General features: G+C 35.5%; 1 protein-coding gene across 1 annotated transcript in view; it reads right to left on the reverse strand.

Moving 5' to 3' along the window:
- Positions 1-27,397, reverse strand: part of LOC127557187 (MORC family CW-type zinc finger protein 1-like) — a 123,513-nt gene that overhangs the window by 57,021 nt on the left and 39,095 nt on the right. Inside the window, exon 9 of the mRNA XM_051990607.1 lies at positions 11,796-11,921. Coding sequence (XP_051846567.1) covers positions 11,796-11,921 — 126 coding nt within the window. The remainder of the gene's footprint in view (positions 1-11,795; positions 11,922-27,397) is intronic.

A 27,397-nucleotide genomic window follows, 5' to 3' on the forward strand; every position in this document is an offset into this window, starting at 1 on the left:
CAACACAACAGATACATTATAAATAGACAGAAGAGATAAAGATATACAGATGATTGATAGATGATAGACAATAAATGATAGATTATAGAGAGCTAGATAAATGATAACTAGATGACAGTTAAAATAGATTAATGTATGGAGAGATGATAGCAATAGAGATGATAGATGATAGATACAAATAGATGATAGATAATAGAAGGAATGAACATTGATTAATTATTTGCTAAGTGCTAGGCACTGTGCTAAATGATAGAGATAAAAACAGGCAAGACAACATTTGACCTCCATAAGCTGCCATTCTAATGGTAAAAGAAAGACAACACTAAGAGAAGTTGGACAAGGAAGAACATACAGAAACATAACATGGTATTGGTGAGAGAGTGGGGCAAGGTAGAGTTACATTCAAAATGAGGAAAAAGCTGATCAGCACTGTGGACTGTGGAGTCCAAAGGTGGACTCCAATATTGGTGGAAATAGGGCAAATATAGGGATATAGGATAAATGAAGATGATATAATGAATATAAGCAGTATAGTGAGAATACTGATGATGGAGAAGCTTTTTTTACATTCTTCTTCTATACTGAATAAAAACCAAATCCCCAAATGGAATGTTTGAGTTCAGCTTCATAATGAAAACATATTTTATAATGACCACTCTACTATGTTTAGAAAGCAGTTAACACTGCATTCAGAACTCCCCAGCTGGAATAATTCCTTGATACTAAACAGTATAAGTTTCATGTACTATAAATATGTCTATGTTTTAAATAATGATAATGATTCTAAAACCAGTCAATTAAAAATTGCACCATTAAACTATTCCATTTGAAATTTATTGAAAAACATTGTGTAACTGCATACTTTGTTTTTTACATTTTGTTAGTTTATTTTTTAAACATATATTTTCAAATTTTGAGTTCCAAGTTTTCTCCTTCCCTTTAGTCCCTCCTCCATCTATTAAGAAGGCAAGCATAAATGCTATCAATTATATATGTAAAGTCAAAACTTCATAGTCTCTGAATAACTCTATAATTCTTTCAAATTTAAGATCTAGGAAATTATTCAAAGATTCATTATAGCCTGAACCTGTATTCCATACATATAAATGTTATACAAATCATGATGATTCTTTTTATTAGAGTTCAATATGACCCACTTATACACATATAACACTCTGTCATGAATATTGTACTGGTCAAATAACCTGATCTCTAATGATTTGGTTTAAAATTATATAAATTTTAGGACAAATACCATCCACTATAATGTGAAGGCTTATATAAGCTGAGTGTATAAATCAACTATTACTTTGTGAAATTAAATCATGGTCAAATTTGTAACTCAAGAAACACTTTCCCTTTTATTATAAACAACTTTTTTCTATGTACTTTTTCAACATACTTATTTACTAGAAAGACAGCATGATGTAGTGGAGAGAAATCTGGCCCTGTGTTCAAGATCTGCTTTTGATACATAGTAGTCATATGACCCTGAGTAAATCATTTAACTTCTTGGATTCCATAAAAACTTCAGTTATAGTAGCCTCATAAGTAAAGAAAATTTTTGCCCTGGAAATTACCCATGATGAAATTACCTTGATGAAATTACAGGTATAAACATATATAAATACACACAGAGCACATATATACACAATTATACACATATATACATATCCATGTGTATGTACATATACTTAATAATTATGCATATACTATTCTGACGTGTATATACATATACATATAAATACACATAGACATACTCACATAATATTAAACATATAAACAATGGTAGAGAGGCCAAAAAGTGTGTGTGTGTGTGTGTGTGTATATATATGTAATTTTATCTTCTGGGTAACTCCCCATACTGTGATCTGTACATTATTTATAAACCTTAACTTAGCTGATGGTATTCTACATGTGACTCAATGACCAGCAAATAGACATACAATTGAAGGAACTGAACTTTATTAACCATAAATGCCACTAACTGGAAGGATGGCTCACATGCTCTCCTTGGAGAAGTAAATAAAAGTCTTCACGGGGTAGAATTTATCATGAATCCAAAGGTATAACAATTCACAAATAAATGATTTATGCATTTGTGGCATCAATATGAGAAAAAAAAATCAGCCATAATGCATAATTAAGCACATTCCTGTTTTGTCCTATCTGAAACCCCTATTTTGGAGGGTGTTTATTCCTCTCCAAGCTGTCCTGCTGACCCATTTTCATGGGACTTTGGATACCATGCCATAGAAACCTTTTCACCCTAGAAGCTCACTGTAGCTAATTCCCTTTCCCCTTAACCACCTCACCCCCAACTCTTGCTCCTAACCTTTGAATATTTCTCACACTAGAAAATTTCAAAGTATCTTCTACCACTTTCATTTCTTCTCCCTGATTATCTGATTCCTCCCACCACCTCCACTTTAAGAAGGCTCAGGTCAACTATGTTTCCATTCTTCTCCAGGCTTTACTGCACTGCTAAATGCAATGCATTTCTCTACCATGCATTTCTCTACCATGACCTTGTAACAAGACCTTCAACTTCCCTGCCCTATTCCATCCCACTCTCCTTTCAGCTCCCCTTTATGTATTGTCATCCTCTGAGAATGAAATCTTCTTGCAAGGAGAGACTCTTTCTGTTTGTATTTTTATTACCAGTGCTTACCACCATAGGGAAGGACTGGCACTTAATAAATTCTTGTTGGCCCCCTATGTTGCCTTCAAGTGCAGAGGAGAAATCCCTTCATGGAAACAGTCTGATATTCTTTTCCCTCTTTTCCTCAGATCTCATTCCTCTTGCCATCACTGAAGAATCAACTGTGAGTTGACTTGTGTCCTCCAACTTTTCATTCTGATGGTACTATTTTCTATAGGAATGTAGCTCAATCTCTTGCCCTAGCAGGGGCAGAAGACTTTCTCCAAAGTGCATATGTCTCTGAACTGTATAATTCCAAATTCCTCACTTCTCATTAGAACTTCCCTTTTTTCCCTTTAAAATTCTGCCTTGCTCTAGCTCATTATTCATTGATCCAGAATTAACAGAAACAGATGATAGAAAAGAGCTATTTCAATTAGAAAAAATTTAAAAATCTGGAAAAAACAAGTTTTGTCTTCCAATACTTAACAAAATGGAGTTTAAATAAAAGTTTCTTCATTTTTAAATTAGGAATTAGAACATAGGGGAAGGGAGAAGCAAAACATAACTGTGATTTTTTTGTTTTTAAAAGGAGACTAAAAATAACTTGTGATGAAGAGCTCTTAATTGCTCATGCTCAACTATATATAGCAATCACAGAAGTGGCTATTTTGGAGCCAAAAGGAAAAAGAAAGGCTACTATTACTTCTTCCCTACATTCTTAATATCTTTCATCCTTCCACACTTGAAGCTTCTATGAAGTATCCCTTTCAACACCTGTATGAAATGGGTCAGGATTATTTTTGCCAACCTATGCATGGCAAAATTAAAAGGTTAAATGACTCACTTAAGGATGTGGGGATTAGTAGCAGAACTGGGAACCAAACCAAGATCTTTCTTTCTTCTGCCAACCTAATCTATGGGATACATATAACAGTTTCTCAAAGAGTCATTTCCCAAAATTATTTGTATGTCTTCCCAGGTAGCCTCAAAAGGTGACAAGTTAACACAAATGTTGCTCTGTCTCTGTCAGACTCCTCTGGCCCTTTTCTGCATCTGTCTCTCTGTGTCTTTGTCTCTATCTCTCTGTCTCTCTGTTTCCCTCTTTCCCTCTGTCTTTCTATGTCTCTGTCTCACTGTCTCCATTTCTGTCTGTGACTCTCTATCCCCTTCCCCACTCTCTTCCACATACATATATATATACGCTTGTGCAAACATACACACATATGCTAAAACACAAAAGCAAACCAATACATTGAAAAAGAATTACCCAAAATGACAGTATAGACAATTCTTTAACTACAGATGAAAAAGATGATTATGTTATAAATGACTGAGAAAGCTAAGAGAGCACAGTTAAACTAATTATTTATGATTAAGAACTCATTCTCATATTACTGGCCAACTGAGGAACCATCTGAAGACTTCAAATCATCTGAATTATATACATTGACTATCCTTATTCAAAGCACCCTAGGAAACAGTAGATGAACCAATCACTTTTCTTTCTCAAAAGCAATTGGTTCTCTCAAATGGACATTTTATGGACTAAATGAATACTTCTACTAAAACCTATGTGTCTGCTTAAAAAAGGTAAAAGGAAAAGAATATTGATATTTTCTGTTCTCTTCTGCAAAAATCACAAAGAAACTTTTTTTTTCTTTTTTATTATATATGAAACTAAGTGTGAATAATAAACTAAAGACTCATAGAAATTGAGGAATGAAAGACTATTAAGAGAAAAATCTAATTGGAGGCTATAAAGACCAAAACCTTCATTTAACAGATGAGGAAACTGAAATTAGAAGTAGTTAAGTCACAATTACTAAATGTTTAAGGCCACAATTGAACTCAGAAAAATGAGTCTTCCTGACTCTAGGTCTGGTGCTCTCTCTACTGTGCCACCTACCTGCCAGAAATGTGTAATTTTAATCTATAAATAAATGTTACAGTAAAATTATAATTTAAAAGAAAGACACTGAAGAAATGAGTTTACATTTAGCTGTGATGTAAGTAATCTTGGATAAATCTCAAAATTTTTGAGCCTTAATTTCCCTTGGAGTAATAGTACTTATGCTATCCATCTGACAATATTGTTGATAGTTCAAACGTGGTATTTTTAAAGGATAATAACTTAAAGTCCTATTGTTAAATGATTTTTAAAGTCTAAAAGCAGGTATTCAAAAGTATCCTTGTGAAGTCTAAGTTTGTTCTTGAGCCTTGATTCTGTCATGTAATATAATAGCAATCTCTTTTAGCTTCTTGCCATCCACAAATTGGAGAAATGTGCTTTCCAAATCCTCATCCAAGTAAAAGATAAAAGCACTGAGTGGGACAGTCCTGTGATGCTGCTAGAGACTTCCTTCCATGACACATTGAGGGAAATGTTGTTCTACCAGTAAATAATCAATCAACCACAATCAAGAAGGCAGGGGAGGTGACTATGGGACTGACCATATACAGCAGCTGCTGCCAGTGAATTTAATGAGAGCACCTGTCTATCTCTTACTTTGAGTTTGCCTTTCAGCAATAGGTAAAATCAGTAGTGCCCAGTTCCCTAGGCCTATTAGAAAACACTATGAATTATTTGTAATGGAAAGAATAAGAAGTCTAGTGATATCTCATTGTGTCACAGAAAACAGCACTGGGGACTCTGGTTATCTGGTAAGCACTGGATTTTCCCAGAGTGTGTAGACATGTTCTCTCTATGTGCATCCCTTGAGTGGTGGCTGGTAGAATGGGGAAGAACTTCTCTACTGGGATGTGCTTTATACACACACACACACACACACACACACACGCACACGCACACGCACACACACATATTACATATATACATACACATATAGAGATATTTATACACATATATATATAAAGATATGTATCTATACACATATATAGATATCTACCTATCTATCTATCTATCTATCTATCTATATATATATATATACTTACATATATATGAGAGAGAGAAAGAGAAAAGAGAGAGAATCTTTAAACATAGAAATTACTAATGATGAAGCAATAGATAACTCCAGTGTCACAAAGTCAGAGAGGACTGTGTCCTGAAACATAAAGCAATTCTTTATTTTCTCAGACACGCCTGAGGTTATAGGCTATTGTGGTGGTCATTCACCTTGGAATCCTGACACTACTAGCCACATTTCACCATTTTGTCCATAAGAATGTTGCTGACTTACATAAAATCCTTTAATATTATTTATCAAATTTTAAAAATAAATTAAATTACAGCAGCTTCCTTTTCCCCTATATCTGAACTTACAACTTAAAATTTGAAAAACACTATATTTGGAATCAAACTATACTTATATATGTATATGTATGCATATTAAATGTATTTACACATAGGTATATGTGTATATGATATGCATATATAAATATTTCTGCAATATAATTATGGGAATACATGCATACAGTACATCTCTCAATCAGAGATAAAGACAGCTAGAGAGATCTTGATAGATTGATCTGAGAGAAAAAAAGTGAGACACAGACACAAGATGCAGCTTAGATAGGTATTTCTTACTTTGCATAACAAATATGTTTTTCAAAAATTGTGCATAAACTGAGTTTTCATAAAATGAATAATATTCTCTTCTCTTTGAAAGAGGGAAGAATTTAGAAAACTATTTAGGAAACTAAAGCCTTAAAAGCCACTTATCAGTACTCAAGCATGATGTTATAGTCACTGCACCTGTAAAACATGACCAAGGAGTATGATGAGCAAAAGTACAAGCAAGCTATCCAAGCATTATTAACCCTGATAGAATGTTTTCCAGAACTGCTTATCAAAGTTATCAAGGTCCAAATAACATGGACTATATTTGAATATTTTTATAATTCTTATTCTTACCAATAAGTAGTATATAATAAGTAGTATTATGTAATAATAACAGTTGTAATAGTAATAATAACAATGTAATATATTAATAAAATAACATAGTTTTAATATAGTAGCAATAATATAGAGTAATAATGTAGTAATAAAATTCCTTTAATATAGGAGGCTGAAAGAGCAGTTAGATGGTGGTGGTGGTTGTTTTTGTTTATCCTTTGTTCTTGAAGCGGTCCATGACAGTCAGGAGAGGATGCCATGACATACAAGTGAGTTGGATTTGAGTGAGGAGGGTGGGGGATTATGCAAAGTCCCCAGCTTCACTTTCCCCTCCAAAGCCATCTGGATCCAGTGGCAAGATATAGATCAAAACGATTGGAGTTGGCTCTGGCTGAAATGGGAAAGGTTGGCCTTTAACAGGTCTCTGACTCAGAATGAATGTAAATAGCAATTGTTTCTGTTTTGGCCAGAAACTCTGAGGATCTTCCTCTAATAGACTGATTTTTTTGACTAAGTAAAAGATGCCATCCTTTGCCTTAATTCTTACCTAGCCTTAATCACTATATGAGCATTGTCTCATTTAAATCGAGACCTATTAACGGCCTTAGTTTAAAAAGGTCAAATTTTCCCACTGCATCCAGAATTGTCTTCAATCATCTTATTCTCAAATGTGTCTGAAGGAAAAAGTGAAGCAGAAGATCTTGCATAGCCCTCCCTCATTTAAATCCAATTCACTTGCATGTCATGTCATAGTATATGTCTTGCATGTCTCTAATGGTGATCTTTGTAAACAAAGGACAAAAAAACAATCTCTGTGAATAGAGTTGCCCCAATGAGGACTGTAATTTGAATTAGTCAGTTCTGCAACACAGTTTGCCTGTCTTTCTCCCCTCTTCTTCTTTTTCTACTACTCTCTTTCTCCCTTCTTTCCTTCCTCCCTCCCGCCTCTCTGTTTCTCTCCTTCCTTCCTCCCTCCATTCCTTCCTTCCTTCTTTCCATTTTCCCTCTCTTCCTTCTTTATCTCTTCATTCCCTCTGTCCAAAGAGTATCTCCTGCTCTTGCTCGTGGGAGCTCTGCCCAAAGAAATGTAAAAAAAAATTGATTTCCCAAGTTAGACAAGTAGAAGGAGAAGAAAGAAAACAGTCTATAGAACCTCTTCAAGGGCTCGCCAGACAAAAACTCCAGAGAAACCAACAAATGACAACAAAAAAGGAGTCACTGGATTTAACAGTTAAATCTTTAGAAACCATTAAACAATTTCAATGGACTGATTTATTGTTTACAATGATAATCATTTATGTTTCTATATTGCTTTAAGGTTTGTTTGCAAAGTACTTTTTAAAGTTTTCTAATTGAAAATGTCATAGTTAGCTACTCATCAACTCTCCAAAACAGCATGTTCCTGGACCCTGGAAATGCCTTTTAAAAAATCATAAGGGTATTGCCCTATATTTTACAAGTCTCCCCAAATGGCAAATATTCTAACTCTAAAAGGACAGGGATGAAAGAAAATGGATTTGTCTAAATTGCTCCAGTGACAACTCCTGACAGAGCTAACCTAAAAACTGAACCAGGTTAGTCAGCAGCACAGTCCCTCCACAACCCATATAATCTAATAGCTTTCTAAAGGTGTGGTGAGAGGAACTGCTCTGACCCAGCTTTTGTCTGTTTTCATGCTAATATATATCTATTCTAAATTAAATATACATCAAATAAAATTAGCATTTCTATATTTAAAGCAAATGAGAAAATGATGATTGTATGTGAAACTGTAAATCTCATTTAAAAAGCAGTGTATCAAGAAATCTTTTTGGTAATCTGGTGAAACCTGTACACCTTTTCTCTAAATTATATTTTAAAATAATTGCATGAAATGCTAATTTTCAGTTAAACGCTAGTGAAAATAAAAATGCCATTTTCCCCATCCAGGTTTAGAGACCCTCCAGAAATCTATCTTCTGACCCCATGAGACCCCTGGTCCAGAACCCCTTGTTTAAAATTTGCTTTTCTTTTAAAGTATAATAAATTCAACATATAACTTTCAAAACTGTCCAGTTTGTCTTGATTCATTTTGATCTTTCTGTTCTCTTTTTGTATTGGGGGAGAGGAAAACTAGTCCCTTCTTATCTCTTCTTATCTGCATCCCACGGCTCCCAAAAAATTTTGGGGAAAAAAAAAAAGAAAAAAAGAAAAACAAAACCCTAGTTATAAAATATGAATAGTCAAGTCCTATAAATTTGTCCAGTGGATTTGTCCAAAATTGTCTAATTTTTTAACTTCAAATAGCATCAATGAGTACAATGCTTCCTTCACTGGAAACCAAGCTTTTCAAGCTGTATTGCTGTAGCCAACAACCAAAAATACTAACACATAGGAAGAAGTGGGAGATGAAAGAAGGGTGGGCAAAAATAATACTGGAAAACACTACCAAAACTGGGGCTCAGAGATCCATATTAGAATATTATTTTAGCATATAAATTAAAAATGTATTGGAACACTAATAGCTATTACTTGATATATGTAATTTAGATGAATGAAAGTTAATTTCATAAAATTAATTCCAGAAAAGAAAGCTAAATTCGCATTTTTCCCCAAATGGCTTAAGCCATTTTTTACCCAAGTTCACTAACAGGGATAATTAAATTTGAAAAGATCAAATGTATTGATTGAACTAGGGGCCCCTAGGTACTTGCTAGAAGAATGAAACTGATGAAAAGGAAACATCACTTTGGTAGTTATTAATGCATAGATGGACAGATTTATAGGGAAAGTCTCAGGCCTGGTAGAGTTCATTTTTAAAAATATGATCTATAGTGCAGTCAGGAATCAAGGGTAAAAGCCTTTGAGAAATCCACTGGTGTGCAAGCAGAGTGCTAGCTACAGAAATCTATAATTTTTTAATATTAATATCTGTATGAGAGATCAAAATGCCCCAGTATATCAACTCTTTTTGGAATTTTTTTTTCTATTTAAAGTAGGCAATATAGGGGGAAAAAATGTTAAACATTCAAAATTGCTAAACTAGTAATTTCTTGGCTCTATATGCATGGCTGATCTGGTCAGACTCAAGCTAAATCATTATCAAGCTTTTCATATCAAATGATATCCAAACCATATGTATGCATTTATGTTTAAGGACACAAATGCATGTGTCCCTAGATAGATAAAAGGACATATCAATATTTCTAAATATTATGTCAGTATGTCTAAATATCTATGATCTTTTCCATGAGTATTGTTTTCAATGATTCAAATCATAGCCGTCAACCTCCACCCCTCCCCTCACCCCAGGAGATGGTTTCATGAGTTGTTGGTGCAAAAAAAATTCAGCCACTGTTTGACTGACTTTTGTGCTATAAATCTTTCCAAACCACACTATACTACTTCTAAGACAACATTCATATAGCATGTTTCTGGCTCATGTTTGAAACCTTTACAAATTGATAAAATTTACCATATTTTCAAGTCTTCTGGCAAAGTGTTTTAATTCCTTGAGTTAGTAACAATCTATGAAGAAGAATGCCATTAAGAATTCAGTGTACTTTTATATATGCAAATACATAAGTAATATATTGCCCCTTTTGTATATAAGAAATGGGCTTGTTTTTTGAAAAGGGCAGAAAATGAGCTATTGTATAAGAAACTGTATGAAATCAAGTTATGAAGGGCATAAAGTATTTCCCCTTCTAGTTTATAAAGCTGGCCTTTGAAAAAGAGCAAGGATAGCCTTTTATTAAGAAAAAACTGAAAAATTCCAGATGAAAAATAATTTTTCAAATAGAATATCAGAGATAGACAATTAAAAGGACAAACTTGAAAACATAAGAAGATCTGTTAGAGTATAAGAAATGCCTGAGGCTGATGGCTCTATAATTCCTCAATTCATTTGCAGGTATTAATTAGATTAGAGTTTGAGAGGTTAACACATTCAAAACATTCAAATAAAACACATTCAAAACAAACATTTATTCAAAACAAAAAAAGTAAATTAAATAATTATTTAGAGGCTATAGGATGATTAAATAATAACAGGTAGCTTCATAAGTAGCAGAAAATGGAATTTTGTGATTTCACCAGATAAGGACAAAATAAGTTTTGAGCACCTGGAGGCTCTGTTTTGAGTTACTGAAGGCATTGAAGAAACTAGAAGAAATGAACTAAATGGAGGGAACCAAATTGTGAGGACAATAGAAATCCATAACTATTACAGGAAAATCTGTTTACAGAAAGGTTTCAGCCACCTAGCTGCCTCTGGAACTCATTTTTTAAAATTAATCTTAAAAACTGTCTTTACATTTATCTTGGGAAAAGAAGATATTTTAAAAAAGATTTTTTAAAAGGGTTAACGGCACTATCATTGTGAAGGAGGGAATCTAGGAACTACAGAGATCAGTAGGGAAAATGTCACCTCCAAAACAGGATTATCCTTAGTATTCTGAGAGAGTCCAAACTGTAGTTACATGGTGATGATCTTTATTTGGGAACTCAGGCTTGCTAAAAAGAGTATAGATTAGGGTGAATAAGCCAGCCTAGACTTGAATAAGAAGACATATCCTTTGCAATAGGCAACATTAACAGGATATAGCAAGTGCACCACACAAGTGTTATAACTGCAAATATACATTGCTATGTAGTCTCACATGAGGGACAATGATGTAGTAAATAGGAAACTGGTCTCATAATCATCAGGAAGACCAAGGTTCAAATCATCCAATATATATTGTGATCTGGGATACACATAATAATTCACTTAATCTCTCAGTGCCCCCAAACAATTATCTAAGACCATAAATTACAGAAAAGGCCCCGATTTAAATAGTGGAGGAATTTTCCTCCCCAAAGTTCCCTTTATCAATGAAATCACAAGTCCGCCTCCTCCCTCTCCCCCCAAAAAAGGAATAGTCACAAACATATTTCATCTAAAATGCATCTCACAAATGACATGTATAAATGAATTATAGTCTTTCAATGAAATTTTCATTTAACAGCCAAAGTACCTTAAAAACACTAAAGTTAAAAACAAATGCTCACTTTTTGTTGATTATCTTATTTGAAGGGTTCTCCAAATAGTACCACTATTGAACCACTATTACCACCAAATGTTTGTCACACATGATTACTTTTTTAGTAACCCATCTTGCCAATTCAATTTGAATTTTGTTTATATTACAAAGGTCCCTGCTATCGAAATCAATTTCCTCACCTTGACAAAAATGTTATTTTTTTCTTTGGCTTTCAAGACCATTTGGTTTGAAAATGAAAATCTCTATGAAGATAATTTGAAGAAAATGTAGTTACCTGGGTCTGTAGAGGCAATAAGACAGGTACTTGGTTTGAACTCTTTTGGTCTGGATGAAAATCCTCATTCGAGGGTCAAAATACAACACAGATGTGTAGGCTCTGAATGACCATCGTTCTGGAAGACTGGAATATAAAACATTGAAGAACATAATGTAGAGGGTGTAATGCGAACATCACTTGGAAGACAGAAAAATGCTGCATGAGTTTAATGAAGTCACTATGGGAAGCTTTAGTGCTTTAAAGAGGCATCTGGCTAATGGGGCTTCAAACACTATACCTCTCCAATACTTCATTTAGTAGGCTGCTAAATGTCTAACATGGCACCAATGAAAAATGGTGCATTCATATCTGAACTATTATTGAACTTCTATAGTGGACAGTCATGTCATTCTGGGTAGGAAACTTATCTTCCACCAAGATCTAATAACTCAAGTAACAAACAATAAATCTGGGCTATTTTTAAATTAAAACAATTTAATAACTCTTTTTTAGAGAGAAAGGAAAAATGAATTTTTTTTAATTAAGAAGAAGGACTATAGAATCTTATTCAAGAAATGGAATAAATACTTAAAACTATGCAAATGTGTATTCAGTTAGAGGCAATATTGCCTGATGGATAGAAAGCAGACCTGAAAACAGGAAGATGTCAGTTCAAGTACTGCCTTTGGCACCTACTGGCTATGTAACCCTGAGCAAATCAATTAACCTGTCACTATTCTAGACCACTCTCTAACACTATAAATCGCAGAGACTATTCCAACTTGCAATGGTAGACAGTGTTTCCTCACTATAGAGTCTGCATATTAGTAAAATAACAGGTCCAGTCCTTGTCCTACTCCCATAATTAATAACAGTTACTTTGTGTTAAGTACTTTACTACTATCTTATTTGATCCTCACAACAGCCCTGGCACTATTATTTTACTGAGGAAACTGAGAAAGACCTTGGTCTGGGTGATTTGCCCAGAGTCATACAGCTACTAAATGTCTATGAATTGAGATCTTCCTGGTTTCAATGCTCTCTATCCACCAGGCAATACTGGAGTCTTTCTAAATCCAGGTCCAGCACATGTGTAAAGTAAATGAAAGGTATTTCAGGGTATTTTGTTTGAGAGAGAAGAAGCACTAACAGCTGTGAAGGTGAAGAAAGGCCTCATGTAGAGACATTTTAGGAGTGGAGGGACAGATATACATAGGGAAGGCAATGGGAGAAGGAACTTCACATGTGAGCAATAACAGGAAGGTCAGTTTACTTAGATCAGAATACATGAAGGATAATTAAGTATAATAAGCTTAGAAAAATTAAAGTCAGTTTCCAAAGGGCTTTAAATCCATCACTCAACAACTGTTTATTAAGCACCTACTATGTGCTAGGGACTGTGTTAGGTACTAGGCATACAAAGAAAAAATGTGAAAAATATGTCTTTCCCATAAAGAATGCAAAGTCTAAATGGAGAAGACAAAGTATGTGTATGCATAGTATATATGAAATATACAAAATAAATATAAAGTGATTTTGGGGAAGAGGTACTAATAGCTCAGGATGGTATAGTATGAGGAAAAATCTCAGTTGGTGGAGCCTGATATGAGCCTTGAAAAATGCCAGTGATTCTGAAAGACGGAGGTAAGAAAAAAGACTGTGTTACAAAAATAAGAAATGGAGTACTTATGTATGAAGTATAGCAAGAAGGCTAGAAGGTTAAACAAAGGAGATTAAATGATTTACCCACTGTCTCACAGCCAGTTATGTGTCAGAAGTGAGACTCAAACCCACGTTTTCCTAATTCCAAGGACAGCTCTCTATGAATTACATTTTATTGCATGTCAGTCTAGCTTGTTACCCTACTCTGGTTGTCAATGCATCAGACACCGCAAAACCAAAAGCAATGATCCTCTTCTGCTATAGGAGAATATTCAAAATAACTTTGTGTTTATACATCGAATATATACTTCTTGTTTACTTGACTGTATTATGGGGATTTTTTTCTTTGTTTTTCCTCAGTAGGAGTGTAGGTGGGAGGGAGAGAAAATATATTTTTGTACTAAGAAGAAAGAAAGAGAAACAAAAAGAAACTGAATGCTGCAATCTTATTACTCCAAACCAAAATCTTAAAAATAAATATTTCAGATCAAGTCAGCAAAAAGCATTCACTGCTTGACAAAGGTATTTGACTTTTCCAAAGCAGGTAGCAGAAAGAGGGCTGGCTCCAGAATAATTAAAAATAGTCTCTAGCTAAAGGTTTTGTACAAGATGACCTGATATTTAACTTCTCAAAGTCTTAATTTCCTTATCCATAACAAATATTTCCATTTACATTATTGAGCTTATCAGTTCTAAAGGTCTATATAAAGGTGATCAATATAGCATTTACAATATAGCATTTATATCTCACACTAAGGCAAAAAGAATAGCTTTTCCTGCCTTTTACATGTACCCTCATGGAGCATTTTTGCATTTTCTCCCCAACGTGGAGCTCCCAGTGAAGAAATTCCTTTTTTCAAATATCTCTGTCAGAGGAAGTAGTTCTCTATCTACCCACTTTTTCCTCCCAATCTATCTTATACTTTACTATTTTGTATTGTCATATGTTTGTATTTATCCACTTTATATTTATGATGTATATTTTTCCTCATGTATATATATCTTGTTGCAACATAAATGCCTTTTGAGTAATGATTCTTTTTCTTCTTCTCTCCCTTCCTTTCTCCTTTCCTAATTAAAATTTCATAACTAGTTCCATTTCTGAACTATCAAGTAGCTAATCAGATTTTCATCTCTGTTTAAAATATATCTAAGCAAAATGTCAACACAAAGAAGTAGTTTAAGAGAAAAGTTATAAGCCACTTAAAGTAATGAAAATGGCTCTCTCAGACATAACTATGGCATTGCTAGGTAACACTATGCTAATAATCATTCAAAGCTGTGATTTTCATTGTGTTCCTAAGTTAGCTCAAATAAGACATATGCTAGAAACAGTGTGCACTGCTTCATAACTGTTCACTTAGGCACATATTGGCAATATTTCCAATTTCCAAATATTGCTTAGCAAATAATTTCATATTATTTACTGTCATTTTTTAAAGCCTGTCTATAGCTATGAAGAGGTTATTCTGGTTATCTGAGATTTTGAGATATAGCAGGTTCTGAAAAACAGTAGACTTCCTAAAGGCATACCTGCCTTCCTTCCCTCCTTCCCTCCTACTAAAGAAAAGAGGCAAGGGAGAAGCTAGGACGACGGGAAGGGAGGAAAAGGCCTCATGTAGGGACATTTTAGAAGTGAGAGGGGAGGGGAGGCAGATGTATATAGGGAAGGTAATGGGAGAAGGAACTTCACATGTAAGCAACAACAGAAAGGTCAGTTTGTTTAGACCAGAATACATGAAGGATAATTAAGTATAATAAGCTTAGAAAAATTAAAGTCAGGTTCAGAAGGGCTTTGAATCCATTACTCAATCAACAAGTGTTCATTAAGCACCTTTATTCCTTCCCCCTTTCCCTTCTTTTTTTTTCTTTCTTTCTTTTTTTCTTTTCTTCTTCCTTCCTTTCTTTCTCTTTTCTTATTTCTCTTTCTTTGTTTCTTTCTTGCTTGCTTGCCTCTTTCCTTCCTTCCTTTCTTCCTTCTTTTCCCCTTCTCTCTGTATCTTTTGTTTCTTTTTCTCTTTCTTTTTTCTTAGTACAAAAATATATTTTCTCTCCCTCCCACCTACACTCCTACTGAGGAAAAACAAAGAAAAAATCCCCATAATACAGTCAAGTAAAATACCACATCTAAAAATGCCTCATTCTGCTTTCTCCTTTTTTCTCTATTCCTGTTTTCTTCTCTTTTCCTTTTTTTCCTATAAAACTACACCCTAGTATTACATAATAAAACCCACTGAGAAAAGCACAGATGCTTAAGAGTGCAACTATGAAGTTTCATGAGTACTTGTGGAGACCCTAATCAACTACCGTATATACTCGAGTATAAGCCACCCCGAATATAAGCCGCGGCTCCTAATTTTAACCCAAAAATCTGGGAAAACTTATTATATCAGTAGGTTTAGTTAGCTCACCGGTGCCCGCAGAGGAGGAGAGCGGGTGCCGGTATACGTATGTAGAGCGGTTGCCAGCATTAGTATACAGTCCAGTTACCGACTGTGATACTACAGGAACAGCCGCATCACCATAGCAACGGGGCTGGCCCTGTAGTATGACAGTCGGCACTCGCGCTGTATACTACACAGCAGGGGGGCATTCAAAGGGATATTTACACATGTTTTATCTAGTGACTCGAGTATAAGCCGAGGAGGGGATTTTCTGCCCAAAAATTGGGCAGAAAAACTCGGCTTATACTCGAGTATATACGGTATTTGGTCTTGAATGCAGAAGAACCCAAGCAACAAAGTTCCCAAAGAAAAGAGAGAGTGATTGGTACTTCTACTTCTTGAAACTCCATGTTTTCTTTATTCATTGAAGTCTCTCCACTGAGAGGTCTAAAAAGCTCTTTAGAACTTAAAGGAAATAAAAACTACTTCCAGAACATGTGGTACCAGTCAACATTCTGCTCTTAAATTCAGGGGACTTGGACTTCAGCATCTAGGAGCTATTGGGTCCCAGAGCAAATTGGGGATTTGAAAATTCTTTAAGAGGCTCAGAAAACTCAATTCAACATTCATTAAATGCGTATGTTCTACTACTTTTAAAAACTATACTGAGTACTGTGGAGATTGGAGATGGTTAAATTTGGTACTCTTCTCTCAAGACAGCTAGATGGTACAGTGGATAGTACACTGGACCTAGGATCAGAAGGATCTGAATTTAAACCCAATCTCAGCTACTAACCAGCTATGTTTCCCTGAGCAAGGAGTCTTTCATTGCTTTAGTTCCTTTTTTGCAAAATGAGGAAGATAATAGTATCTTACACCCAGGATTGCTGGGAGGATAAAATATACTCTTTAAAAGCTGCCTATCATTATTAGTATCATCATCATGAAGCTAACCAGCGTAATAGGGAGATAGGACATAATTATGTATCAGTAACAATATTATTTATAATGACATACAAGGATAGGGGCTCCAGACAGTTACAAGCACAATACTGTGTAGTATTACATTCACTAATCTATCTTTCAATCTGAATGCCCTCAAATCCTATAATTAGGACTTAACTCCTTTCTCTACAGTCTGGGGGTTGCTGTTACTATAGCACAGAGAGAAGGGAAGGGGCAAGTAGCTGGTGGAGTACTGAACCACCTCTATGCAAAAGGAGATTCTCTGACTCAATTGCTACCTAGCCTTAATCACTGAATGGGTGCAGACTCAATCAAACTGAGACCTATTGGACACCTTAGCTTAAAAAAGTCAGGGTCTCCTACTGCATCCAGGGCCATCTCCAGTTGCTCTGATCTATATCTTGCCTCTGGATCCAGCTGGTTCTGGGGTGAAAGGGAGGCAGATAACCTTGCACAGCTCTCTCTCACCTAAATCCAACTCACTTGCATGTTATCTCATGGTATCTCCTCCCAGATGTCATGGACTTCTTAGCGAATGAAAAACAAAACAACAATCATCACCTTTGTAAACCTGGAGGAGGAAGATCTGAATTCACAATAGCTGAATGACCTTAAACAAATCACTTCATCCTATTTGCCTCAGTTTTCCCATCTCTAAAATGAGCTGGAAAAGGACATGGATTGCCACTGGGGTCACAAAGAATCATACATGACTGAAACAACTGAATAACAACTAAACAGAAGCAGCATAGTAGCTGTGGGTCAGAATCAAGTCCACAAGGCTATTAGTTTCAGTACTAAGAGAATGTATGTAAAGCATCTTTTAAAATCATGAAGCTTAAAATGAATGATGGCTCCTGTTGTTGCTGTTGCCCTGTTCCTTATGATCAGGTCGCTATTCATTCTCCAGTTCAGTGATGAAGTCTCCTTCCACCTAATCCCGCCATCCTTAGGTCTCTGTACCAGTTCCCTGCCTGGCATTCCAATCAATCCTTTAGTGACTGAGTCCTGCTTCATATACCCCAGCTCTGGAGGCCAAGTCCTGCTTATTGGAAGGCAGACATCCATGACGCCAGCTGACCTATGTTTTCTTATCTGAAGATTCCATCCTTCCTGTTCTGTCTAGAAGCAACCTGTTCTGATTTCCCTGCTAGTACATGGCACCAGAGGTAATATCTACCAACAGTTTTCTTCAAAACATTATTTTGGGAAATATCTTTTTTTAAATTTAATTTCATTTTATAATAACGTTTTATTGACAGAACCCATGCCAGGGTAAATTTTTTTACAACATTATCCCTTGCACTCGGTTCTGTTCCAATTTTTCCCCTCCCTCCCTTCACCCCCTCCCCTAGATGGCAAGCAGTCCTATATATGTTAAATATGTTGCAGTATATCCTAGATACAATATATGTTTGCAGAACCGAACAGTTCTCTTGTTGCACCAGGAGAATTGGATTCAGAAGGTAAAAATAACCCAGGAAGAAAAACAAAAATGCAAATAGTTTACATTCGTTTCCCAGTGTTCTTTCTTTGGGTGAGCTGCTTCTGTCCATCATTTATCAATTGAAACTGAGTTAAGTCTCTTTGTCAAAGAAATCCACTTCCATCAGAATACATCCTCATACGGTATCGTTGTTGAAGTGTATAATGATCTCCTGGTTCTGCTCATTTCACTTAGCATCAATTCATGTAAGTCTCTCCAAGCCTCTCTGTATTCATTCTGCTGGTCATTTCTTACAGAACAATAATATTCCATAACATTCATATATCACAATTTACCCAGCCATTCTCCAATTGATGGGCATCCGTTCAATTTCCAGTTTCTAGCCACTACAAACAGGGCTGCCACAGACATTTTGGCACATATAGATCCCTTTCCCTTTTTTAGGGATATAAGCCCAGAAGTAATACTGCTGGATCAAAGGGTATGCACAGTTTGATAACTTTTTGGGCATAATTCCAGATTGCTCTCCAGAATGATTGGATTCATTCACAATTCCACCAACAATGCATCAGTGTCCCAGTTTTCCCGCATCCCCTCCAACATTCATCATTATTTTTTCCTGTCATCTTAGCCAATCTGACAGGTGTGTAGTGGTATTTCAGAGTTGTCTTAATTTGCATTTCTCTGATCAATAGTGATTTGGAACACTCTTTCATATGAGTGGTAATAGTTTCAATTTCATCATCTGAAAATTGTCTGTTCATATCCTTTGACCATTTACCAATTGGAGAATGGCTTGATTTCTTATAAATTTGAGTCAGTTCTCTATATATTTTGGAAATGAGGCCTTCATCAGAACCTTTAACTATGAAGATGTTTTTATTTTGGGAAATATCAAAGTCATTAATCAATGCCACCACAGCAGGAAGGATGGGTCAGTTCAATATCCACATGGTCAATGGTGAACAAGAGAATGTGGAGAAAGAAAAAAAAAAAACATCAGCTGAAGCAAGATCTAAGCCAATCATTCAGAATGTACTATCCACTAAGTCATAGGTAAATTTTAATCTGCATTGACACAGAAAGACTCTTATTGTAATTCCCTGGCCACAGCACTGATCAATCATGTACTGATCTAATTCCATATCCTTAGGCCAAATTAATACATGAACCATTCACTTCTGGGAGGATTGCAATAGGCACTGGTGGAGTGTCCAAACAAATGAAATCAAGATCTTTCAAAGAACTCAAGTTATAGAGACTGACAACATATGTTCAAAAATCCCAAATGTCATTTAAAACTTCTTTACAGTAGTCTATACACTCTAAACTAACTATATAGTCAAAATACTTTATGTATTTTGGTTTGCTTCAATTTTCTCATCTGTAAAAATGGGTATATAATAGAACTTACCTCCTAGTACTGATAAGAGGATAAAATGAAGTAATATGGACAAAGTCTTTGCAAACAATAATGTACTATATAAATTCTAATTATCATTATTGTTATTGTATATAAAATGGAAGAAAAAACTTGAGTTCCAGTTATAATCTTAAATTCCAAGGTGACTAGAACCAGGCCACATATTAATTTAATAAAGATGTGCTCCATTTCATTAAATCTTAATCTTAACAGTGACATAATGTTAGTAATTACTACATAGGAGATTTCTTTCATTGAAAATCTAACGAGGTTAACATCCTAAAGATGAAATCTGGGCAACAAAGTTCTCAAGTAGATAGAGCATTTGGATCTAAAATCAAGATTGACATCTGAATCCAACCTCAGGTCCTCACCATGTATATGACACTGAACGTGTCTATTAAACCTCTCTCAAATTTCCTCATTTATAAAATAAGGATACTAGAGCAGTCATCTCACAGAGCTATTATGAGGGTCAAATAATCTATGTAAATTTCTTTGTAAACATTAAATATCTTAAAAAGTTAGTTCTTTTGTAATTATTGTTATTGCTATTATTCATTAGTCATTAAGTTGGCTACCTTCTTTAATGCTGCTACAATAAAAGTCTGAGTCCTGAGCAGAATGACTCAGGAGCTTCTTAATCTTGACTGTTCTTCAAAGACTGAGTTCCAGCTGAAATAAGCTTGAAAGCCCAATTTTATGAAACTAGAATGACATGTTCCCATGTAGATAAAGAAACTCTTTTCAGAATCAGCAGGAATATACCACCTATAACTGAGACTGTAAATTACACAATTTTGAGGTTTAAGACTTGTTAGAGGAATATGCAGAATTGATCCTGAAAAAGAAAGTTATACTTGGTGGAGAAAGAAAATATAACAGAAAGAGTGTGGGGGAGAGAGAGAGAGAAAGAAGAAAGAAGAAGGAAAAAAGGGAGGGAAGAAGGAAGGAAGGAAGGAATTACTTTTGTCTCACAAAATTAGGAATAGATTGAGAGAAGAGAGAAGGGATATTCTTATCCAGTAAAAAGATGAAATAACCTTTTAAGTTTCTAATTTTAATATAGGAGGAACCTGGAAATGAGAAGAGAGTGAGGAAAAAAAGGGGGGGATAGAAACTTGAAAACAGTAGTGAATTAGGGATGAGAGAGCTAAACAAATTCAATGTTGAAAGATTCCTTGTGAATTAAGTGTGCAGTAGAACCCTCTCCCCCTAATGATGTATGTATATACAGAGGACAAGGGGTTGCTAAGTTCCTCTACAGCATCATTATGTAAGTCCTGTCAAGAGGTCCTTAAGGTACCACACCTGCTCTAATATATCTGCTAATACATGACATTTGGCCCCCTGGACTCTCTTGGCATCAACTTGACTTCACAAATCCCAGTCCCTGATTGTAGATATTTCTTAGACCAATAAACCCTGATTATGCTTATAGACAATTCAACTTTATTAGAACCATAATACAGAGAAGCTAGAGATAACAGAAGTTCTAAAATTTAACCATATCTAGAGCTGGAACAGATAGTTAAGGGGTACAGTAGACAGAATTCTATGAGGAGTCAGGAAGATCCTTGGTACCATAATCTGCATAAGGGCATGACAATAATTCCAGCATCTTTGCCAAGAAAATCCCAAATGAGGTCACAAGGAGCTGGACATAACTGAAAATTGTAAACAACAAAAGCCTGGAACATTTTGAAGACTTTACTTACGGGTCTATGGTTCTTTACACTTTCTCTTTGTATAGTAATTAACTCTTCTGTGGTTTAAGAAGTGGCTGGGCTTCATAAACTCTCTGAAAGCTAAAAAGATCTTGTCTCCAAGAATTAGCTGTCAAATTATACTTTCCATAATGCATTTGTTCTGTATTGCTAGTGTGGAAATGCCATGGCATTCTGACAGGTAGTTGTTAGAAGAATGGTCCTCCTAGCTTTTAGATAGCCTGAAATATTGGTTTTGGAGTCAGTTCTTCAATAGAAGGGGTGAGGTGGGGACAGGTGGTTGTGGAAATGTTAGTAATAATGCCAGGCATCCCTGCTTGTCCTTGGCATTTTAATATTGGCATTCGAGTTCCCAGCATTATTACAACAGCAATTTAATTGAATATCATTTCAAAGAGAACAAAACATTCAGAGAACTCTGAATTAGAAACTGAGAAAATTCCACTGACTGGAATTATTATAAAGAAAGTACAAGTTGGGGGAGGAGAAGTAAAGATGATAATCAAAAATATATGACAGACCTGATACGAAATAATTTTCTTCTACTGTTAGATACTTTCTTTAACTATGACCAATAATTTTTCAATCCATGCAAAATTCTTGCCTTAGACAAGCCTCCCCAAATGAAATAGATCTATTTAAGAAATCACAACTTTGAATTATAAACATAGAATTACAGCTAGTTTACTATGATTATTATTGTCAGTTAATAACATTTAACATTTTTATGTCATTTATTATGTGCATTAAACGTATCCAGATCTCTATTAGGCAAGGGACCTAAATTCTACTCTCTAATTCTTCTTGATTCATTGGTCTACATGAGAGGCAATGTTGAGAGAGGGAAGGAAGGAAAGAAAGAAGAAAGAAGGAAGAAGGAAGGAAGGAAGGGAAGAAAAAAGGGAGGGAGGGAGAGAGGAAAAAAGAAAGGAAAGGAGGAAAGGAAGGAGGGAGGAAGGGAGGGAGAGAGGAAGAGAGGAAGGGAGGGAAGGAAGGAAGGAAGGGAAAAAAGAAGGAAGGAAGGGAAAAAAGAAGGAAGGAAGGGAAGAAAGGAGGGAGGGAGGGAGAGAGGAAGAAAAGAAGGAAGGGAAGAAAGGAGGGAGGGAGGAAAGAAGGGAGAGAGGAAGAAAAGAAGGAAGGGAGGCAAGGAAGGAAGAAGAGAGGGAGGGAGGGAGGGAGGGAAGGAAGGAGGGAAGAAAAAAAGTGCCAGTCTATATTTTTAGAGGAAATTTCCCCACCTAGTAGTTCCTTATACCAATGAAAGCTTGGTCTATTATCTAACCCTCCCACTGGTCAACAAAGAATTTAGAAGATTGACAGTCATCAAATACTATGGAGCAAAGAAGCTAACTTAAACAAACCAACAAAAAAAAATATACAATCCAATTCTGGCCCTATTCCCTTTACTCTCAAATACTCAAGTAGTCCTGATCTCATCAGTTTGAAAGTTCCCTCTACTACTGACCCATTTGTGACTGGCCATTCTAGGGCAAAAAGCCCTACAAACAGCACCCCCCCCCAGTATGAGGGAGTCCTTCCTTGGTTTCTCCTAACCAAGGCAGTCCTCAAACCATCTAGCCATCATTCCTCACCCTCACCACCTAACTATAAATCAGTGCCCAGAGGGGAATGTGACCCATCACTCCACAGAAAAGGTAAACTACCTTGAGTAAATGTGAACAGCAAAAGAAGTTCCAACTATCTCATACAAGAACTTGCCCATGGCCCTGGTCCATGCTTAGTACTATGACTTCTTCGTTCTTGTCCTATATAATATCTAATTTGGCCTGGGGTGGTACAATTTGTCATTATTCTGTCTTCCAGTCACTAAGGACTGGGTCTCATGCCCCCAAACAACCCGATTAACTTAAGAAACACATCCACAACCCATGCTGGCATGAGCCCTTCTTTCTTTCAGATCTCAGTATCCTCCTGGAGGGTCTGCATCCCTACCATTGGCATATCAGGGCAGAAAAGGTTCCCTCCATACATTTGGCCTTACTATTGGCCTGCTGGCACCATAATCTGCCTTATTACAAATCTTGTGTCCTTAGTTGACTTGCCCATTTTCTTTTTTCTTTCATGTAATTTTTGGTAGCATATTTTACTAGTTGATCACATGCTTTACAGGAAGTACAAAAATCATGGTGAAATGGGATCAAGATAGCTAAACTTTTTTAGCATTAAAAGTTCCCTAATGAATTAAATAGCTGTGTTACATTAGACTTATATACCCTTTTTCTGCTTTTGGACTAGCAACATATTTTTTGTCAGACAGCTTCAGCATTATAAAATAGAATAGATAAAATTTTTAAATTGTAAGGAAACCTATAAATCACTTAATCCAATGTCCCCATTTTATAGATGAAGAAACTGAGTCCTATGGAGGTGAAATTATATGAACATTATGCATCTAAATATATAGCAGAAAAATTGAGACTATGAATCAAAACACATAACACAGTCCACCAAATTACATGGTTTTAAATGAGTTCATTTTTTCCATATGTACATTTAGAAGCAAGGGAGAATGAAGGGGAAAAAAATGTAGACTGCTTAAAGGTGGAGTCCTTGTTTCCTCATGGAAAAAAAACACAAACAGGTTTAGGGGTACTATGGAGGTCACTAGATGTACAAAAGAGCCTGAATAAAAGGCAAGTTTAAAACTTTCCAAAGGAAGAACCAATCAGGAATTATTTTACACTCAAATGCCACACTGTAGAGCATTCCCATCCTAACAGAGACAAGTCAGCATCAATGCAGTTTCTCACACCTCTCACAAGCCAGAAAATAAAAGCTACTGTGTGACTGTCAAAAAATAATTCTGCCACAATGCCACAGGAAGATGGATTGGTACTAGCAGGAAAGTTGCATGGTTCTATCCTAGTCTGGGATTGTTTGTTAAATTGACACAAGACATGTAGGAGACAGATGACTGAACTCTATAGATAGAGTCAGTTCAAATTGCTCCTTAAATAATTAAAGCATTTAAAAGAAACATTTAAGGAGACTAGTTTCAAATTTTGTGAGAACTTTTGGTATAACATATGTGTTTATGTTTGTGCATACATACATATAATTACATCCTAAAATGTTAGCAATAATTTATATATTAGCAATATTTATGTTATCAATAATTACTGTTATATGTTAGCATATATGCTTATATGTTAGCAATAATGATTATGCCTATGAACTCTCAGAAAGTGAAGAATACCAATGAAACTTTATGTAATAGTCCAATTAGAATAAGCTCCCTGGAATTTATCTAGATGCTTATATAATTAATCCAAACTCTCAAATCTGCCATGTTCACCATAGTCTCGCTCACACATCAAATCAACAAACCTTTATTAAACATATATATGTTCCAGGTGTTGTACTAAGAGTCACAGGGATATAAAAGAAGGGGGAGAGGCTGAAGGAACTTATGGTCTAATGGTGAGTGCTAACTTCATAACATGCTCCTTCTCTACACATACAAATTTTATCTGTTCTTCAAAACCTAACTCAAATCCTAATTTTTTTTAGGGAAATTTGACATAGTGTAATGAATACTTGCTCTGGAGTCAGGAAACCTGGGTTCAAATCCTGCTTTGGTACTTATGACTTATGATAAATCACTACTTTCCCCTGGCTGCAGTTGCCTCATCTTAAAAAAAAAAAAAAAAAGGATGAGTGGGGAGAGGAATTGAATTAGGTAATGTGTGAAATCTCTTCTAAATCTATGATACTGAGCCCAAGTGAACATAGTATCAGCCCAACATGACCACTTTACATAAAAGTGATAATATTGAACTTGAGCACTCAGTGTATCTAACATGTATTTGTCATTATCAGATGCTGCCTTATGATACTTCTTATTTTTATCTTGTACTATTTTTCTAAACTCTGAATTTTGCCAGAGTTAGGCAGGAAGCTTCCTGAAGGAAGAATAAGAATTCTTATGTAGAAGGAATGTCTACATAAAGGAGACATTCAACAAATACCTTCTGAATGAAGGAATTATCTCTCCTTGGTTTTTCATGTAATTTTTAAAAAACACAATGCCAATTCCATTTTGCATCCAAATATCTTAAATTATATTTTTCTTATAATTTTCTTTAAATGGCCAAATAAACATTTTATTGGATTAGGAATACAGCAGGAAGCTTTGTCCTGCTACCTTAACCCTTTTCTTTAATTTCCTTAAGAACCACTATTGAAAAATTGTTTGAAAAAAATGTCTAAGTACATGAATAATTAAAAAATCCCAGTTAGTAGAAAATATGAATAATCCACCTTTTGTATTTTGTACTGATGTTTGACTGCCAACTAATTCCCCAAACTAAGATCACTATAGGAACAGAAGCAGGGAACAATACTTATTTAAACCTTCTGCAGGTGGACAGTTATTCCTTCCACACAGTCCCCCACTTCAGCCCCTCCTGCATAAAAAAGCACAAAATCAAGCCCATAAATCTACTGAAATTATTATTCACCTTGATGGTACACTAATTAACTTTTATGCAGTATTAGAAAAGCAAATAATTTTCCTAGCTAATTCTTCCCTTCACATATTACTCAATTTAGGGAGGCTTACATACTTAAAATATCAGGCTATCTCAATCATCTATTAAAGTTACTTTTGCACAGAAATTTTATATATTAATTTTAGTAATGGGTTTTCAGCAAGTGGCAAATATGTAAGGTTTGGGGAGCAGGTTTGATAATCTGAAATTTAAGGTCCTATTCTCCAAATTGCCATTTTATGCCTTCATTTCTCTCCCAGCCCTGTTCCTGACTTCCATGCTTCCCTTACTGCTTATTCATAATGGATTTCCCTAGGTTCCTGGGACTTCCTCACTCTAGAACAGTCACCCATCCTCACTCATCTACTCAGTAAGAAGTATCCCCTCCACTAGACCCATTCTCCTTTCTCTCCTTGATTAATTAGTCCTGAATTCTCCATTATGTGGAGAAGAGCAACTTGGCCTGCCTTTATTTCTCTTTTGGTCCTGTTCCCAACTGTCAGTACTTCAAAATCATATCTACTTACTAAATACTTTCATTATCATCACACCATGGCCTACTACCTCCACCCCAACCTGTTTTTCCCCTCAGCTTTGTATGAGTGTTGTATTCCTGGATTAAAATACAAGCTCCTTGAGGACAAGGGCTGTCTTTCTTTTTTTTATATTTGTATCCCAGTGCTTAGCACAATACCTGGAACATAGTAAAAGCTTAATAAAAGTTTATTTCCTCCTTTCTTATTTTCCTTTTTTCTTCCTTTCTTTCTTATTCCTTCCCTCTTTCCTTCCATCTCTTCCTCCTTTTTTTCCTTTTCCTTCTCCCTTCCTTCCATCCCTTTTTCTTTCCCTTCCTTTTTTTCCTTTCTTTCTTGTTTCCATTTCCTTTTTTCTTTCCTTCCATGTTCTTTATTCCCATCTATTTGATCAGGGGCACATACACCTTTATTAACTTAATTAAATCATAAAATAAATATAATATATATTCATCTTATAGAATAACATGAAAAGTAACCAGAAGAAATCACTTTTAAAAAGTGTCTTCTGTTTTGCTTCCTTAAGAGGGAAAAAAACTATACCATCTCTTATGTAAAACCAATGCCTTCAATTCTATTCCCTTTTTCTCTCATTCATCCCCATCCTGACTTTCCACTAACTTCAATCTCTCTTTCCCTCTCCCTCTTTTTCTGTCTTTCTCTTCTCTCCCCTCCTCTTCTACCCCCTCTCTTTGTGTGTCTCTCCCTCCCTCCCTCTCTTTGTCCCTGTCTCTCTTTCTCTGTCCCTTTCTGTCTCCTTTTCTCTCTCTCTCTTTCTCTGCACCTCTCTCTCTCTCTCTTTATTTCTCTCTCTCTTCCTCTTTCTCTCCCTCCTTCTCTCTCTCTCTCTGTCTCTCTCTTTCTCTCCCTTCTCCTTTCCTCCCTTTCTCTTTCTCTCTTTCCCCTCCCCTGGCTCTTTCTCTTTTGTGTTTAAATATGCCTAGATAAGATTCCACTATCTTTTAAA

This window comes from Antechinus flavipes, chromosome 3, assembly GCF_016432865.1.
Source record: "Antechinus flavipes isolate AdamAnt ecotype Samford, QLD, Australia chromosome 3, AdamAnt_v2, whole genome shotgun sequence".
In the NCBI taxonomy this organism is placed as follows: Eukaryota; Metazoa; Chordata; class Mammalia; order Dasyuromorphia; family Dasyuridae; genus Antechinus; species Antechinus flavipes.